The sequence below is a fragment of the Eriocheir sinensis genome, chromosome 66 (genome assembly GCF_024679095.1).
Source record: "Eriocheir sinensis breed Jianghai 21 chromosome 66, ASM2467909v1, whole genome shotgun sequence".
NCBI classification, from domain to species: Eukaryota; Metazoa; Arthropoda; class Malacostraca; order Decapoda; family Varunidae; genus Eriocheir; species Eriocheir sinensis.
The window spans coordinates 6,379,802-6,399,799 of NC_066574.1; the positions used below are offsets into that span (position 1 = coordinate 6,379,802).

The 19,998-nt window shown below is 45.3% G+C and overlaps 1 protein-coding gene across 1 annotated transcript in view; it reads right to left on the reverse strand.

Moving 5' to 3' along the window:
- LOC126987768 (troponin C-like) overlaps window positions 1–10,925 on the reverse strand; it is a 29,973-nt gene extending 19,048 nt beyond the window's left edge. Inside the window, exon 1 of the mRNA XM_050845073.1 lies at window positions 10,756–10,925. Coding sequence (XP_050701030.1) covers window positions 10,756–10,758 — 3 coding nt within the window. The 5' untranslated portion in view covers window positions 10,759–10,925. The remainder of the gene's footprint in view (window positions 1–10,755) is intronic.
- Window positions 10,926–19,998: the final 9,073 nt, after the last annotated feature.

Below are 19,998 nucleotides of genomic sequence, written 5' to 3' on the forward strand. Positions count from 1 at the left end.
CCTTGTGTTGATAATACTAGAGTAACCGACATTGCTTTTGCCGATGATGCAGTAATCCTCGCGGAGTCACTGGAGGTTATAGTGATGGGTCTTGAGGCACTGCATGAGGAGGTGAAGCCCTTCGGACATGAGGTTCGTTAGGCCTGGACCAAGGTACAGGTGTTTGGAGATTAGCAATGTGTAACAGTACAGGGCCAAGGACATTGAAATAGTGGAAATTTTCACATTCTCTGGTATCGTAGTGCAAGACAACGGCGGGTCTCATTAAAAAGTGTTTTGTCCGATTGGCTTTAACTAAGGTGTTTTGACTCAGCCCAGCACGAGTCTATAAGTTGTCTTACTTTATCTCTATGAGACATGGGCACTAAACAGTGATTTAAAGTGGCGTGGACGTCTTTGGTAATAACTTTCTACGCAGAATCATGGGAGATCGCTGGAATGACTGTGTCAAAGCGACGATTACTTCATGAGACTGAATCGAGACTCTTTACCTGCCGAATCCGTGAGCGCCAACTCTGGCTGTGCGGGCATGTGGCACGCTTCCCAGATGTCGACCCTGCTCACCGGATTGTTTCTGTAAGAGACATTCCTGTCAAGAGGAGGCCAAGAAGGTGCCCACACAGCAAGTCGATAAATCCTGGCATGTGTTAATAACGAGGAAGTGTCCTGCATGGAAGCTTACTCCGACTGACCCCAAGAGATGGCTTCGTAGGGTGGGCGAGGCAACACATCCGCCGACGCATGCCCTTATTGATAGATTGTTTGACATAGACAACAATCACACATATTTAGACACTTATATAAAAAAAGAAGACAGGCAGACAAATAAATTAACAAAAAAAAATCAAATAACAAATGATCGGAGATATGGATAAATAGAAGTTTTGAGAGAGAGAGAGAGAGAGAGAGAGAGAGAGAGAGAGAGAGAGAGAGAGAGAGAGAGAGAGAGAGAGAGAGAGAGAGAGAGAGAGAGAGAGAGAGAGAGAGAGACGACGACGACGACGACGACGACGACGACGACGATGACTACGACGACAGCAGTATTGAAAAACATAAGGGAACAACAACAAAAAAAAAAAAGATATATGGACAGGCGATACAGGAGGAAGTACACTGGTTGACAGATAGAAGTAGACCATGTGAGAGAGAGAGAGAGAGAGAGAGAGAGAGAGAGAGAGAGAGAGAGAGAGAGAGAGAGAGAGAGAGAGAGAGAGAGAGAGAGAGAAGGGGGCAACAGGTAGAGACATAAACCATGCCCTGCGACGTTGATTTGACGTTACTTGACGTAGTGTGTTCAATCAAACGGGTGTATATCAATCTTGACGGCCGACTGTTGCTTCCCCCCCCCGCCCCCCCTCTCTCTCTCTCTCTCTCTCTCTCTCTTAGGCTTAGCAGAGAGAGAGAGAGAGTCACGAGCTCGTTAGATTAAAAGCGTTTGTACTTAATATTGACGCAGAGGCATGTTACGCATTCCTCTGGGTGGTAATGGTGATGATGATGATGATGATGATGATGATGAAAAGGAGGAGAAGGAGGAGGGTGATGTAAGTGAAGATGATACTGATATGTTGATGATGGTGATGAAGGCAGTCTACTAACAAAAATGATAATAGTAGTATGCTTATAATGATGATGATAGTGATGGTGATGATATGCTAAGGATGATGACTGATATTCTAATGATCTAATAATGACAATGAAGTGGATATGGTATTGATGATGATGGTGATAGGCTCTTAAGGATGATGGTGATGGCACACTAACGAGAACTGTGATGGTGACTTACTAATAATGATGACAGAAGATGCAAAGATGATGGCAATGATGAATATGTCGACACGCCTTTGATAATGATGATGATAATGATGATAATAGTGACAATGAAATGCTGCTGTGACTCTTAATGGCTCACAGGTAATCATAATGAGCGAACACTAATTAAGTTGGCGCGGCGGGGCACGGAAAAAGAATCAAGCGGATCGTTGGGCGTGTGAAAGATTGCAAATTAGTGCGTAAAATCGTATTGATAGTATTTTTCATTTATTCCAGTTGTATTTTTTTGTGTATTTTAGTGTTTGGTAATTTTAGTGTTACGCTTGATGTAGTAGAAGAAGAGGAGGAGGAAGAGGAGGAGGAGGAGGAGGAGGAGGAGGAGGAGCTGTTATATCAATAGTAGTTTAAAAAATGGAGGAGAGGAGAGCGGAATTATTACAGTTTCTCTCTCTCTCTCTCTCTCTCTCTCTCTCTCTCTCTCTCTCTCTCTCTCTGCAATAATTATCTCCCTTCGGTGTTCCCTATTTTTCCTCTCCCTGCCCAATTCATATACCTCTTCTCTCTTCTTCCTTCTCTCCTCCCCTCCTCTCTTTATCCTTGTTCCCTCCTCCTCCTCTCTCTCTCCTCCCTCCCTCCTTCCCCCTCTTCTCCTTCCTCCCATTATCAAGAGTACAACTTAAAGACGCAACTCCTTCGTTAATACCACCATCACCACCACCACCAACAACAACAACAACAACAACAACAGGATCATCACTTTTCTCCCCCCCCCACCCCCACCCCTTCCCCACCACCACCAACACCAGTAATAACAAAAATATCAGTGCAATAATCTTCCCTTTCCCTACCACACCACCACCACCACCACCATCACCACCACTATCATCATTTTCTCCCTCCACCTCCATCACCATTATCTTCACTGCCTCTTTTTCGTGGTAATTTACGTTGTTTTCTCCCCCTCCTGAATTTCCTCCTAATATTTTTTCCAATACCATCACCACCACCACCACCACCACCACTACCACATAATCATAACATATCTATCAACTTCACTTCTTGTTCCTTACCACCACCACCACCAACAACAACAACAACAACAAAAGCATGACACGAATAACTTTTTTTTTTTTCTTTAATATCTCTTGCTGCTTCACACACACACACACACACACACACACACACACACACACACACACACACACATTCAGAGAGAGAGAGAGAGAGAGAGAGAGAGGGCTTAGTTACGGGACACTGAATCCGATTAATGGAATGAGAATCAACGGCATTGGGTCTGAATTGACACAGTTAAGGACAAACAGGGAACAGATTTCCACTTTGAAATAACAGTGTTTATGAGGAGTGAGTGTGAGGCGAAGGAGGAGGAGGAGATCACTTAAATAGGGGACGAGGAAGGAGAAGAGGAAGAAGAAGAAAAAGAAAAAGAAAAAGAAGAAGAAGAAAAGGAAGAAGAAGAATAGGTGGAGGGGGAAGAGGAGGAGGAGGAGGAGGAGATCATTAAAATAGGGGACGAGGAAAGAGAAGAGGAAGAAGAAGAAGAAGACGAAGAAGAAGAAAAGGAAGAAGAAGACCAGGTGGAGGAGTAGGAAAAGGAGGAGGAGGAGGAGGAGAAAGAGGAGGAGTAGATCAACGGAATAGGAGACGAAGAAGAAGGAGAAATAGAAGATGAGAAAGAAGAAGAAGAAGAAGAAGAAAATGAAAGAAAGAAGAAAAAAAGGAAAGAGGAGGAGGAGAAGGAGAAGGATATCGACGAAATAGAAGATGGGAAAGAAAAAGAAAATGGAAAAAGAGAAAAAAAGAGGCAGTAAAAGGAGAAGTTCGGGTGGGTTCAACCGGGACAGGCCTGAAGGGAAAATGTGAGTTAATGAAGAAAATATTTTTGTCTGGGGATCCTCGTGTAATTAAGGGAATCAAGAGGCTGCGGGTGGGTCAATGTCCTCTAAGGGGGTCTCGAACGTGGGTGTGAGGGTTGGAATGAGAATGGGTCGACTTCTTTATGTGAGGGAGGCAGGTATGGAAATTAATTAGTCAGGTAAAAGAGGACGAAAATGTGGATATATGTCTCTACCTAAAGTTAGCCTCCATAGCCTGTACACGTGAGGGGGATTCGAACGTGGGTATGAGGGTTGAAAAGAGAATTGGTTGACCCCTTAATGTGAGAACAGGTAGGGAAGTTAATCATTTAGGTAAAGGTAGACTAAGATGTTGATATTTGTCTTTACGTTAACTTTCCCTAACTTAACCTTCACCATAACTTAACCTTAACTCTACCTCACCTTAACATTACCCTAACTTAAACCTACCTCAACTTAACATTTGCCTAAACTTATCCATAACTCTTCCTAAACTTAACCTTACTCAACTTAATCAACCTTTACCTAAACCTCTCACTAAATCAGCTTCCTCGAGGTTGGGCGTTCTGTACCGTCTCAGCCAGTTCTTCTCCCCTGCACAGTTGCTATCCATATACAGGGGCCTTGTCCGCCCTCGTATGGAGTATGCATCTCACGTGTGGGGGGGCTCCACTCACACAGCTCTCTTGGACAAAGTGAAGTCTAAGGTTCTTCGTCTCATCAGCTCTCCTCCTCATACCGATAGTCTTCTACCTCTTAAATTCCGCCGTCATGTTGCCTCTCTTTCTATTTTCTATCGATATTTTCACGCTGACTGCTCTTTTGAACTTCCTAACTGCATCCCTCCTCCCCTCCCGCGGCCCCGCTGCTCTCGACTTTCTACTCTAGCTCGTCCCTATACTGTCTAAACCCCTTATGCAAGAGTGAACCAGCGTCTTCATTCTTTCATCCCCTTCACTGGTAAACTCTGGAACAGCCTTCCTTCGTCTGCATTTCCTCCTTCTTATGACTTGACCTCCTTCAAGAAGAGTGTATCAAGACACCTCTCCATCCGAAATTGACCTCTCTTTTGGCCACTCTTTACTTTTGTCTGTTGTGGGAGCGGTGAGTAGCGGGCTTTTTTTTTTACACTTTTTGTTGCCCTTGAGCCGTCTCCTTTGTTGTAAAAAAAAAAAAAATCCTCGCATGGACAAACAAGTACAGAAAACGTTGCAATACATGGAGTTCAGGTAGCTAGATGTGAGGTCACCTGCGACAGACACGTGACTCGCTGCAAATATGAGACAGGTAAAGGTTGAATACGCTGTGTTTGGACGCGGCTATATATAAAAAAAACGTCGGCTGGTTTCTGGTAGTGAGTGAAAGACTCGGCTCGGCTCAGCTGGACTCGGATAGGACTACGCTTTTGTATGGGTGAATAGGTACGCAAAGGTATGATTAAAAGGCGCTCACGTGGATAGAAATGTGGCCACGTAGTCTGGTAAATAAACTAACTGAATAAAGGTGTGGAGAAAGACAGATGGGAAGATACAAAAGACCATATTCTCAAACGTTTCCGGGCTTACACACCTACATTTGAGAAGGCTTTCGTAGAGGTTGTGTTAGTATTTCCATGGGTAGAGTTTTATGAACCCAAGGATAGTTTGACAATGCTTCTTTCGTAGAGGCTGTGTTAGTATTTCCATGGGTAGAGTTTTCTGAATCCAAGAATACTCTGACAATGTTTCTTTCATAGAGGTTGTGTTAGTATTTCCATGGGTAGAATTTTACGAACCCAAGGAGAGTCTGATAATGCCTCTGCACCTTGACCCTGAAAACCACTTATGAGAACCCAACTAATCTCCCTTTCTCCTCTGTGGTCTTTGAAAATGGTTAATGTAAGAGCCGAAAACATCTGGGAACACGGGGTAAAGGGTAAAAATGAACAGATACGTGACTGGGTATGTATATAGATGGGATGAAGGGGAGATGGAGACAGATAAAAGGAGAGGCAGGGATGCAGGCACGTAAAAGGAGAGGCAGGTAAGCAGGAAGGCCCCAGATGTGTTCAAACAAGCCCAGATCAACACAGGTGCAGCGCAGGATGGCACACACATATTTTACACAGTTCCTCTGGCATCGCTTCGTCCCCGGCTGCTGCCCTTAAAGAGAGAGCCTCCATTAACTCTTCCCTCTTGCCCTCTTCATCACTCTCTCTCTCTCCTTCTCTCTCATCCTCTCTCTCTCTCTCTCTCTCTCTCTCTCTCTCTCTCTCTCTCTCTCTCTCTTCTCAAAGCTTATTTTTTTTCCTCCTTCCATTCCTTTTAACCCGTATTTGCTTTTCATGTCTCCTCCTCCTCCTCCTCCTCCTCCTCCTCCTCCTTACCCTCCTCTTCTTGCCACTCACAGTTTTATGTTCTCTATCTCCCTCTTTCCTTCTTTCTCATTTTCCCTTATTCGGCTGCTCTCTCTCCATCTCCTCCTCCTCCTCCTCTTCCTCCTCCTCCTCCTCCTCCTCCTCCTTCTCCCTGCATCTCATTTCCGTCATTTCCACTGCACTCTTTCCCTTTCTCCTCTTCTCCTCCTCTTCCTCCTCCTCTCTCCTTCTTCTCCTTTTTCTCTTCTTGCTTATCATCCTTCTCATCTTTTGGCTTCTCTCTTCCCTTCTGCTTCTCTTTTTCTTCTTCCCACTCTTCTTCCTCCTCCTCCTCTTCCTCCTCCTCCTCCTCCTCCTCCTCCTCCTTTCTCATAAGCTCCCGAAGCACCACCGAGACCATCACATTTTTTCAAGGTCACTTTTCATTTTCTTTTTTCTTTTTTTTCAGAGCGAGATAAAATTTGCGTCTCATATTCTTCTTCTTGTTTTCTTTTATTTTCTTACGATGTTTTTTTTATCATTACCGAGAGAGAGAGAGAGAGAGAGAGAGAGAGAGAGAGAGAGAGAGAGAGAGAGAGAGAGAGAAGGTGATGGGGTGCAGAGGGAATGTAGGGCAAATTGAGGCACTAATAGTTACCCCTCCCCTCCTTCTCTCTCCTCCCTTTCCCCTCTCTCTCCCCCTCCTCTTCTCCCTTTACCTTCCCCCTCCTCCCCCCTTCCCCTCCTCCCCCCTCCTTCTCACCCCTCCCTTTCCCCCTTCCCCTCCCCTCCTCCCCCCTCCTCTCCCCTCCCTTTACCCTCCCTCTCCCCCTCCTCTTTTCCCTTCCCCTCCCCCCTTCCCCCCCTCTTCGTTTCCTTGAGTTGAAGTGTTTTGAGTTGGGGTCATCGCGTGGGAGACTCAGATGAGGCCACTCGATGTGATGTTATTTCTTTTTTCCTTTTCTTTTTCCTTCCTCTAACGCGTTCGTATATATATTTTTTTTTCTGTGTTATTTTTCCTTGTTTATGTTATGGTGTTCTTGTTTTGTGGTGATGGTGATGTTCTCTTTTTTTTCTCTTTAACGCTTTTGTATTTGTTTATTTCTATTTGTCTTTTATTGTTGTTGTTGTTGGTGGTGGTGCTGTGTGTTCGTGTGTATGTGTGTTATTTGTGTTTGTGTGTATGTGTGTGGGAGAGAGAGAGGAGACGGATGGCACTCATGAACGTTTCATTATTTCTCTCTTTTTACGTTAACTTGATTTATCTCTCTTATGTATGTGTTGTTTGTTTATTTATTTATATGTGTACGTATGAAAGTGTATATGTATGTGTGATGACAGATGGAAGCCACTCATGAACAATCTTTTTCTGTCACACAACATAACATATGAAAGCAGAAGCAAGAGGTGGAAGAGGTGGTGGAGGAGGAGGAGGAGGAGGAGGAGGAGGCGGCAATGAAGACATGGAGGAACTAGAGCGTACAGAAGACTCAAGGGGCGGCGTGGAAGCTCCTTAATGACTGAACGCAAAGAGTTGAGTGTCAGCAGGAAGGATCTAACCAACCTTGCAAGCGGTGGAACCCCTTTTATTTTTGAGGCAGTAGTAGTAGTAGTAGTAATAGTAGTTGGAGTAGTAGTGGTGGTGGTGGTGGTGATAGTAGTAATAGTAGTAGTAGTGGAAACGGTGTATATTCGTGTCGTAATAATAGTAAACTGCGAATTGTGAGTTGCTGGAAATGATATAGCTTACGAGAGAGAGAGAGAGAGAGAGAGAGAGAGAGAGAGAGAGAGAGAGAGAGAGAGAGAGAGAGAGAGAGAGAGAGAGAGAGAGAGAGAGAGAGAGAGAGAGAGAGAGAGAGAGTTTTTATAGCATTTTCATAATTTTCTTGTCTTAGGAGTGTGCAGAGAGATATAACAGGTAGCTAAAGGAAACTATAAGACCAAGTGGAAACAAGCATAAGGTACTAAAATTAGGCCGACTAAGGGGGGGAGGGGGGAAGGGAGCGGGGGGGGGGAGAGGGGGGGCATTTCGAGGGCCGGTCAGAGAGTGAGTGAGCGACGGAGATAAATGAACATAGACAGACCAATGAAAACTGTATATACTGGGAGAGGTCGGTCGGCCTGTCTGTCTGTCTGGATGTTATGTATGAAAATGAATGTGCGTGTATGTATGTATGTGTTTGAGTGAGTGTAGTAAATATGCATGTGTATGTGTGTGTATGTGTGTGTGTGTATGTGTGTAATAGATGGATGTATAAGTATGCTTGGTTAACTCCTCTGTTCCGCTCAGCTTTAAAGACACACACACACACACACACACACAGTCCATCATTCTACCCCACACACACACATACACACACACCCCCCCTCCACCCCCTACACACACACACACACACACACACACACACACACACACACACACACACACACTCAAAATGACCACACACATAACATAACATAACAAAACGATAGGGCGGAGGAATGGCGGGGATACGAACCATTGAATTGCCTGGGAGCTCGTTGGGGCGTTGCTTATGAGGGCCGCCTGCTCGCTGGTGGCTCCCCGCAGCACACCGGTTATTGCTTCTCCCCTTCCTCGCTCCTCTAAATAAAATGTAAATCTCTGCGCCTTTTGAATCGGACTAAATTGAATGGCGTTGTTATTTCTGCTTCTGGAAAACTGAGAATGAGGAAAACATGAAAGGAAGGAGGGAAGGAGGCCTGTTCTCTCTTTCTAGTTCTTTTCTTTATGTTACTCTTTTTCTTTTCTTTGTTATTTGAATTGTGGTTATGATTATGTGTTTACTCTTGTCGCTCTCGCCATCTGGAAATATGTGAAACAGCCTGCTCTTTCTTTCTTTCTATTTGCTTTCTTTTTGTTACTCATTTTTTTTCTTTCTCCGCCATTTGAATTCGTTGTGGTCATCCTTATGTGTCTACTCTTGTCGCTCTCGCCTCCTGGAAATATATGAAATAGCCTGTACTTTCTTTCTTTCTATTTGCTTTCTTTACGTTACTGATTTTTCTCCTTTCTTCGCTATTTGAATTCGTTGTGGTCATCCTTATGTGTCTGCTATTGTCGCTCTCGCCTTCAGGGAATATATATAACAGTTTGAACGCCCTGCTTTTTCCCCTTTTTTTGTTATATGCGTGGACTTCTACTACAGGAACGAGCCCGAGACCGCTAATAGATAAAAAAGAAGTATCATCAACATCGACTGCGGTAAACATTGTGCGTCTTGTTGGTCTCGGTCTCAGAAAAGTGTGGAGTCAAAGAACCGGAGTGAGACAGGAATAATTTTTCCAATCTCTCGTTCTTGTATTTTCCGTTCACGTTCTTGTTAAAAGCGAGAGTCGTGTTGAAAGATTCCTCAGTTGGCTACCTTGTTCTTGCCGCGACTCTGTGTTCATCATTTCCTGTCGGTCACCACTTCCAGAATGTACCGAGGATGCCGTCATACATAAACAGAGGAAGGAAGGAAGGAAGGAAGGAAGGAAGTAAGGTAGAAAGGAAGGAAGGAAGAAAGGACGGGAGAAACTAAGGAAGGGAGAAAGAAAGAAAGTAAGGAAAGAACGAAGAAAGAAAGAAAGAAAGGAAGGAAGGAAGGAAGGAAAGATTTAGTTTGGGTTCGATTTGCGTTTTGAACATTACCAACATTTTTTTTTTTTTTTTTTTTTTGTGTGTGTAATGCTTCCTGTCGCTTCCTCTTCCCTCACTTTCCAGTTTCCATCAGATTGCATTCACTTTTCCTACAAAACATGCATTCACTTTTCCTATGCAACACTTTGGATTTTTTTTTTTTTTTTTTTTTTTTTTTTTTTTTAAGTACAGCCTGTAGTAGATCGTCACTGGCTCACTGCTACATGCACTGGTGATTGCCTGCTATTATGTTTTGCCTTCAACACATCACCAGAACGCACTGCTTATCGTCCCATATCAATATCCTCATTATCATCTGGCATTACGAGTGTTAGTTCAGAACAGCACGAAGACTCTAGTCAACGTTTTTCTCTTTCTTTTATGCCTGATGTAAGTGTTCTCCATCCTGCTCCGGTAAAGGTTCTCATCACTCCATCACCGTAGACCAATTTCAGAACACTTCTCATGTTACCTCAACCACTGCTCCGCCTATCTATGTTCCAGGCACCATCATTCTACTACTGCCAATATTCTGTCATCTCTACGTCTACTTTACTTCCACTATTACTGTTTTCGTCAACATCACAACTATACCACCTCGACCATACTGCTGTTGTTCATCGCCTCCCCCCTACGCCCCTGTCCACCCAGCAGTGAATGGGTACCAGGTATTAATCGGGGGTTGTGTCCCGTCTCCTGGGATCTGTTCACTTCTCCTATAGTTCCTTCCCCTTCTGTCTCTCTCCGGCATATGACCACAGATGTTGCGCCGGCTAAACGAAACTTTCCAACTTTATTTTCATCGCCTCCCCAACATGATCCCTGAAGCATGTTTACTGCCATCACGTGTATCATCAACATCAACACAAGGACAACAATAACAACAGCATCATGAACAACAACAATAACAACAAGAACCATGCCATCACAACCACGTCACTGTCTATCCTTATAACAACCATAACATGAAGATCTACCAACACAACCACTATAACAACAACAACAACAACAACAACAACAACAAGAACCATGCCATCACAAGCACGTCACTGTCTATCCTTATAACAACCACAACAACATCTACCAACACCGCCACTATAACAACAACCACAACAACAACAACAACGTCTTACCATGATGTCTCTTTGCCCCCAACACAACTACCACGAAAAAATCACAACTTGCTTCACCACCGGCACCACTAACAACCACCACCGCGATAACAAATGCTGTGATGGGAACGCGTTTTATAGATGCTGTGCCGCCGCCGCCGTCTCCTCTTCTGTATCAAGTCTGTGCCACGCTTACCACACCCTGGGGCTTTAATAGAAAAAGAGTGACGTAATCGCTCGTGTCACCGCTGATATGTGACGTCACGGAAGGATAAGCCTGCCATTGGAGGATCGCCGCGGTTGCCCAGTGTGCGTTGCTTACCTGGTGTGTGGCGACCGCGCGGCGAATCACGGGGCGGCGTCATTAGGCCCTGAAGGTAATGACTCACACCGCACCTGTTCCCGCCACGCCGACCTCCCCCCACCCACCCCCACAACCACCACTATCAGCACAACAACACAACACCACCACCACCACCATACCGACAATCTCAACTCTTTTTCCTGATTAGCGTAAACTTTCTGCGATTCCGTCTTGGCCCGTTTCTTCATGTTCACTCTTCCCACGTTTCTCAGATTCCCTCATCCTCCGCTTCTTCGAGTTCCTCTTCCCCAGGTTCTCCGACTTCCTCTTTTCCTGTTCTTTTCTTCGATTTCCTCTTCCCCTGTTTCTCCGATTCCCTCTTCATCCATTTCTTTAATTTCCTCTTCCCCCGTTTCTCCGATTCCCTCTTAACCGTTTAACTTGAATGTCTCCACTAAAACTTCACCGATGGCTTCACTCAGTCGATATATTCTTCCTCCCCATTGGCGCGAAGCTCTCCACATCTCGTCGACGGCCTCTTCGCTCTACCAAATAACGTGAGCGCCTTTCAAACTTCTGCACGTTGCCTCCTCTTCCTCATATCTTCGTGGAACTTGCCCCCTCGTCCTCCTCCTCCTCCTCCTTCTCTCCAACCTATGCCCTTCGCTTCCTCATCCTCCTCATCCCCAACCTCTGCACCTTGCCTCCTCCTCCTTCCCCTTATCTTCTGGAACTCACCTCCTCCTCTTCCTCCTCCTATCTCCTGGATCCCTCCCCCTCCTCCGCCTCCTCCTCCTCTTCCTCTCCAACCTATGCCCTTCGCCTCCTCCTCCTCCTCCTCCTTCTTCTCCACCCCGACCTCTGCACCTCCTCCTCCTCCTCCCCCCTATCTTCTGGACCTCACCTCCTCTTCCTCCTCCTATCTCCTGGATGTCGCCCCCTCCTCCTCCTCCTCCTCCTCCCCAACCTATGCCCTTCGCTTCCTCCTTCTCCTCCTTCTCCACCCCAACCTCTGCACCTTGCCTCCTCCTCCTCCCCCTCATCTTCTGGACCTCACCTCCTCCTCTTCCTCCTCCCTAACTGCTTGAACGCCTCCCTAACTCCTTACCGAGAGTCCAAACTACTTCAAAGACCTCCGACGCTTTCCCAATAGGTAGTCTGTAAGCCCCAGGATCAACAGTTTATCCTGGTCTCCCCTAACTCTTTCATTACAGACCAAACGCTTTCCCGATAGCCATTCCCTTCCCGTAATTACATTTAAACCTCCCATAAACTTTACCAATAGATCCAACGCTTTCCTGATGCCCGACGGATGACTTAACTTCTCTCCAATACCACCCCATCAGTCCCTTCAGTTCCCATCTCTTGCAACAGCTCTGTCTCCATCCCGACAGCCCCGTCACCATCCCTATCACCCTTGCGACAGGCACATCACCCCGACAGGTACATCACCCACCACCATCACCCCCGACAGCTCTCATCACCTTCGACAACCCCATTACTTTCCGACAGCAACATCACCCCCGACTACCCCATCACCCACCGACAGCTCCATCACCGAGAGTCCATCACCCTTACACATTGACAGGTCCTTCACCCCCGACAACCCCCATCGCTCACCACCATCACCTCCGACAGCTCCACCACCGACAGCCTCATCACCCCCGACAACCCCCATCGCTCACCACCATCACCTCCGACAGCTCCACCACCGACGGCCTCATCACCCCCGACAGCCTCCATTACCCTTCTTCCTTCACCGATAGCCCTGGACTATGTTGGATCCTTCATATCCAGCGAAGCGAATGTTAACGAGGAGCGCTACCGTAATGAGGCAGCTTTGTGGAGAGAGAGAGAGAGAGAGAGAGAGAGAGAGAGAGAGAGAGAGAGAGAGAGAGAGAGAGAGAGAGAGAGAGAGAGAGAGAGAGAGAGAGAAAACAGACGGAAATACATACAAAAATACAGACAGACGGACAAACTGAAAGACAGAACAGACGGAAAGGCAGACAAAAGAAAGACAGAAATAGACAGATTGTAAGAAAAAATAAAAGGCAGACACAAAATGCTCTTGAATCAAAAAAAAAAAAAAGAGGTTAGTTCTATAAAACCAGACATTAAACATTACAAAAAAATATAAAAGCCAAGTTCAAAATAAAGGAAAACAATCGATAGACAAAGACAAACGAAGAAAAACACTAAAGGTCATCATTAAGCTCTCCGATTATAATGCTTTCCGTGCCCAAACAGCTGTAAGGCGTCCCTCGGCCCGCGGCGCAGCGCACTGATCTCATCGCATTGCCGCGCAGGTCATGTGTTGTTGGCCTATGCCGCGTGCCAGGCCGGGGAAGGGAGGAGGAGTAGGAGAGGAGAGAGGCAGGGAGGGGGAAAGAGAAGTAGGAGAGAACAAGAAGGGAGGAGGTGGAGGGGTAGAGGACGGAAGGAGGAAGAGCTATAAGAGTGGGGAAGATGGAGAGATTGGAACTGATAAAGGGAAGCGAAAGAAGATGGAAGGCCAGAGGAAGGGAAATGGAGTAGAGGAGAAGAAAGGAGGCGAAGGGGAGAGAAAGGGAGAATGAGGAGGAAAGGGAAGAGGGGAAGAGATGGAGGCTGATAGAGGAAAAGAAAGATAGGTAATTGGAAGGATGAAGAGAGGAATGAGAAAAAAGAGGAAGGAGAGGAAGAGAAGGAAGAGGAGCCAGAAAAGTAGGGCATGATTAAGAGGGGAAAAAAAAGAAGAGGGAAGAGGAAGAGAGGAAGCGGGGGGAGAGGAATCTTCCCTCACCGTGAGAATGTGAGGGACGAGAATGTGTGGAAGAGAGAGAGAGGGGAGGAGAGAAGATAGGAAGGGAGGGAAGGAAGAGAGGAAAGTGGAGATAGCGGGAAGAGTGAGGAAGGAAAATGATGACCAAGACGGAGGAAAATTTGTTTGAAGGCGGAGAGAAAGGAAGGAAGAGGAGAAGAGATGGAGGAAAGTGAAGACGAAGAGGAAGAAAGGAAGAAGATTTGAAGGAAGGTGAGGGCGAAGAGGAAGGAAGGAAGGAAGAAGAGAGGGAGGAAGGTGAGGGCGAAAGGAAGGGAAAGAGGAAGGGGAAGAAAGGAAGAAGAGATGAAGAGAAGTGACGGTGAGGAGGAAGGAAGGAAGGAGAGAGAGAGGGAGGGGAAAGAAGAAGAAGGAATGTATGACCTCCTTCCCCTTCCATGCCCTTATCCTTCACCACCTCCAAAACCTCACCTACCCTCCCTTGTACAACCCCCTTTCCCTTACCCTCAGACCCCCCCACACACCCACGCACACGCACACCCATACACAGAACCTACCCTCACCTCTACCTCCATTCACCCTCGCATCCCACCCCTCCTTCCCTTCCCATCGCTGAAATCAGAACAAAGCAAGAAGGAGGAAACAACATCATGCAAATTATCAACACTTGAACAAAAGAATGGTAATTATGTAATGCGTTAAGTCTCTGGTAATGACGCGTGGAGGAGGAGGAGGAAGATAATGAACGCGGGCGTGCATGAGTTATAGAAAGATGAAACAAAGGAATATAAAATGTATGTATTGGATCCAGACTTGTTAAATGACTTCGTATGATTTACCTGTGTGATAGAATAAGGAAGTGTCATCTGATTTATTTGTTATGCTCGTTTTTTATCGCATAGTAATTTACATAGAATAAGGAATCTGATTTATTTACGCTCGTTTTTTATCGTATAGTAATTTACCTTCACGGCAGAATTAAGTGTCGTTATTTTATTTTCTGTCCTTGTTATTCATTTTTATTTTTATTTTTCCTCAAGGGGTTTAGTTCTATATTATTTCACTCTACAAAATCCCATGTAAGATCCATTTGTATTTGCGTTTTATTTGTATTTCTATGCGTGGGAGAAAAATAACAGTTGCAAATGTCGGGGAAGAAAAAATGAATGAGAGTTTCCTTGTTTTTTGCCTTCTTATGTATTTATTTATATTATTTTTTTGAGGGGGTTAGTTTTACAGAATCTCACCTTCCAGAATCATATGTCAGGTCCATTTCTATATGTCCATTTTTAGCGTTAAAGAAAAGGCGAATAAGCAAATGATATGGAAAAAAACGAAAGAGATAGTCAAGCTTCCCGTCTCTCGTCCGTCACCAGCGTGGGAAAGGAGAAAGAACAATTTGCAAACAACCTGAGAGAGAAAAAAGCGAAAAACATGCGATCCAGATTCCTGCCTCTCGTCCCCGATCCATTTATATTGCCCGATCAAGGCGCTGGAGGAAAGAGCAAATGCAAACAACGGGAGATGCGACCAAGATTCCAACCTGGCGAAGTGACCCTAATTTGTGTTTCGTTAAATTGACGTGATTTTTATTTGAAGTTCTTGATGCATGATCGTTTGAGTTTTCCCTTCCATCCAAATACCTAATGGCGAAAATTGTTGTCTACTAGTCCCTCACACACACACACACACACACACACACACACACACACGCAAAAATTCAAAGCGGGCACCTGTTTCCCTGAGCCCCGCATTTCTATTTGATTCTGAATGTGAGTGGCATGCGGGTCGCTGCAGTATTTCCAGTAAATTGCTCTTTTAAGGCGATTCCGGGAAGAGATGGCCACGGAGAGAGAGAGAGAGAGAGAGAGAGAGAGAGAGAGAGAGAGAGAGAGAGAGAGAGAGAGAGAGAGAGAGAGAGAGAGAGAGAGAGAGAGAGAGAGAGAGAGAGAGAGAGAGTTTGATTGTATAGATAAGACACATGTAGACCTATATATAAACCTGATACTTCGAGGGATAATCAATATTTTTAAGAGAGAGAGAGAGAGAGAGAGAGAGAGAGAGAGAGAGAGAGAGAGAGAGAGAGAGAGAGAGAGAGAGAGAGAGAGAGAGAGAGAGAGAGAGAGAGAGAGAGACATGATCTCCGGTTGGATCACCCACTTACAGGTACGCGGAACACCTAGCCAATAAGAACTTGGCTGCCTATGCGACGCCATGTGACGGGCCGTGTGTGTGTGTGTGTGTGTGTGTGTGTGTGTGTGTGTGTGTGTGTGTGTGTGTGTGTGTGTGTGTCGCCGGCCGTGGTGCGTGTGATGAGTGTGTCGCCAGGCCCGGAGTGACCAGCTGTTTGTCTGTCTGTGTGTGTGTGTGTGTGTGTGTGTGTGTCAGTGAGTAATTGCTGATATAAATGGTTAGGGGTCAGCGGGTGGTTACTTTGGACACACACACACACACACACACACACACACACACACACTGACCGGCCCCAGATTAAAGAGTATACATATCCCTTAATTTGTGTGCACTGATCCCCTTCTGTCCCATGAGTCACGATCCGTATTTGTAAGGGATTGCGCGGATTGAGTTATGATTAGAGGTATAGGATTAAAGTGGAGCTAAAATGTAAACAAATATGAGTGGATCTGAACTTTTGATCTATTCCACGTGCAGGCCTGTTGCTCTTTTTGGCTGTCCTGTGGGTTTTGGTGGTCTAGTTTGCCCCAATTTTGTGTAGCGCGGGCGATTTTTTTTTTATAGTGATTCCATCTTTTTTTCTTGCTGTTTTGAACTTTTTATCTGTTCTTTGTGCAGGCCCGTTGCTCTTTTACGCTGTCCTGTGTGTTTTGATGGTCTAGTTTGCCCCAGTTCTGTGTAGCGCGGGCGAATTTTTTTTTATAGTAATGGCACCTTTTTTTCTTGCTGCTTTGCTGTTTTCTATATGTGAATTGATTGTTTTATGTATAGGAATGCTTGGAATTGAGTATTTTGATTAAGCTTTTTTTCTTTTTTTATATATATATCCATTAAATTATAGTTCATATATTTTGTTTATTTATTTATGTATTTGTGTCTTACCTTAATATATTTATCAGCTTCTGTTCCTCCATATATCCTATCACTTATGCATACCCGAAATAGATTCCTCAAAACACACCACGGTGGTTTTTTTTTTGATGGGTGGTCTTCAGGACAGCATGTGGGTAGTCTTAGGCCACTCGGCGGTGACTGAAAAATCCGAGGTGGTAGCGTGGGGATTCGAACCCGCGTCCTCCATCACGCGGTGAATGTAGGCCCAGCACACTACCACTCAGCCACCGCCTACACAAAAAAGACGTTCTCCATGTCATTGTGTCCATCTGAGTCAAGGTGTGGTAATGGTGTATCCTCCAACCCGTGCGTGCATTGTGGACCGCATCAAGGTACGGTCATGTCACTCGGGTCATCGTGTACCGTACTCTACAGCGTCCCATCGTTACTAATACAGCGAGGGCTCCCAGACCAGTACGGTACGCTCTGAGGGTACATTTTATGGTATTCTCCTCGAGTCACCGTGTGGAGTGACGGATTAGATTACGAGTCTTTCCCTCACTGTGAGTAGGTGTGTGGGAGGGGGAGGGGGGGGGGGGACAGGAAACCAAGACATCCAAATCATTACTCTTTTTCAACTTCCTCTCACTACTACTACTACTACTACTACTACTACTACTACTACTATTTCTTTTTCTTCTAGCTACTACTACTACTACTACTACTACTACTACCACCACTACTACAACAATACTAATAAGAACACTAATACCAAAACTACTATTACTACTACTATTACGTAAATCAACCTGTCCTGACCACGAATAATTCTCTCCACAGGACTCGACATTTGCACTTCATTTATAACGCAATAGGTGACAGCCCTTCAACACTTCTAAACTTACACCCGGACGCGTCTTGGCAGCGAGATCGAAGAACAATTTGATACCCATCGCGGTTTCGCTCTCCTGGTTCAAAGTCTTCCCGTCAGAGGGCAGAGGTGGTGGAGCCTATTTGGTTTCAGTAGTTGGCGGTAGATGTCAGTAGTCACGCATTTCACTTCCGCATTTCGCGAATTCATGGGGTAATATATCTCTCCCCTGCGTCTACGTCCTTCAGGTCAGAGTTTCGCAGTCTTTTATTCGATGGCAGAACAGTCAGCACGATGGTCACAGCGATATGAATGGTGATGTTGTGGTGGTGGACAGCTTGGATGTATGGAGACGAATGCGGCACAAGTTTTACCATATATATAGGTGCAGAGAACGGCCTACAAATTACGCTGTTACAGACTTTTTGTGTTTTTGAATAAAGCGTATGATGAAATGTTTCCGTTGCTCCGGAAGTTTGTAATTCAATTTTGTCATTTTGATCTCTCTCTCTCTCTCTCTCTCTCTCTCTCTCTCTCTCTCTCTCTCTCTCTCTCTCACACACACACACACACACACACACACACACACACACGATCGTTGTTCCTCCTCCTCCTCCTCCTCCTCCTCCTCCAACCACTTAATCACCAGCTGTACTCCGCCCTGTCCGAATGAAGCACGTCTCGAAGCTTCAAAGCCTTTAAGCGGAACGGGCACAGACCAGGGGAGTAGAGGCCATCCAGTTTCCGACTCACACGGCTGAGGATGAGTTGACTCTGCAGAGGACTGTGTGACGGAGAGGACGTCGCCATCAGGAGCCGCTACTCTTTGAAGGGAAGTGTTGATGACATTGTTCAGTATTTCAGTGTGGAGATAGATTGTTTTCGCATATTTTATTTATTTATTTATCTATTTCGCATATTAAGATGGGTAAATAATGTTTTTTTTATATTTCTGTAACAGTGATTGGCTCGTTGTTTGTAAATATTTCCTCACTGTTGAAACTGCGCTAATTGTCTGTTTTTCCTCTGCTGGAGTATAAGAAGGTGCACCACTGTCATTAAATCATACCATTAGACTCGACAACGTTTGTAACGAGATAGATATAGACAGATAGATAGATAGATAGTATGCACGTGCAGAGAGCATTACACTACTGGGTGGACACGCACGTACGCACATAGAACATGCATTTCCGCCCCGCACCGCCGCTCTAGTTCCTGCATTCCGATCTTGGGCGTCGTGTTTCGTAGCCTGAGTAGCTCGGCCAACAGACACCGGCCAGCACTGAATGCCCTCCGATACCTCCTCCTGCCCGATGCGTTGAATATTAGCGGCAGGACAAAGACATTTCCTGCTTCTCTGCCAGATGTTAGTGTGCTCCATCCTGCCACCTTGAATGTCTTACAGCCCTTGCGGAGTCATCGTTAAAATCCTCATTTATCATCCCCCTTTTCCTTCTCTAATCATTTCTACATGTCATATAATACCACTACAACATTACGCTCCTGCCGCTCGTCTGTTGCGTGTTCCCGAGCGTAACTGACCCCGCCACCTTGAATGTCTTACAGCCCTAGCGGAGTCATCGTTGAATCCGTATTTTTTATCCCCCTTCTTTAATCATTTCTTCATGTCATAAATCTTCTCTAATCATTTCTACATGTCATAACGTAAGCACATCAACATTACGTACCTGCCGCTCGTCTGTTGTGTGTTCCCGAGTGTAATTAACCCTGCCACCTTGAATGTCTGTTTTTTAAGGTCCCGCTCAGCAATGTGGATTTACGTGTTGACAGGTATTTTAATGACCCCCTGTCTCGTGGCGCACCTCCTCAGCGGTAGGCAGCGCATTCCGAATAACTGTACGGCTCTATTTGTCTGTGTATGTTTGTGTGTGATGAGATGAACTGAGAACACGAAGGATCTATAGTAATAAGGAAATGGATAAATAAATGGGAAGATAGTGAAGAGTCCCCTCCTCTCCGTAACGCTCATTTTCTTAGTGTGTAGAACCGCAGAGAACTGTATATTTCAGCGTAAACTATAAGATGCATATACTCCTTCCAGCCTTACAGAATTAGATCCTTTTGGTTTGTGACAGTTTATTATGATATTTACTACATATAAGAGAAGGAGGGAAGGCTTGCTACCATGGCGGGGGGCTGGGGGGGTATAAAGCGCTCTGCAAAACCTAGAGACTTGTATATTTCAGCACACACTACTTTAAATTGCATAGAACTCTTCCACCTTTACATAATTAAATATTTTAGTCTTGTGGTGGCTCATTGTGGAATTACTACATA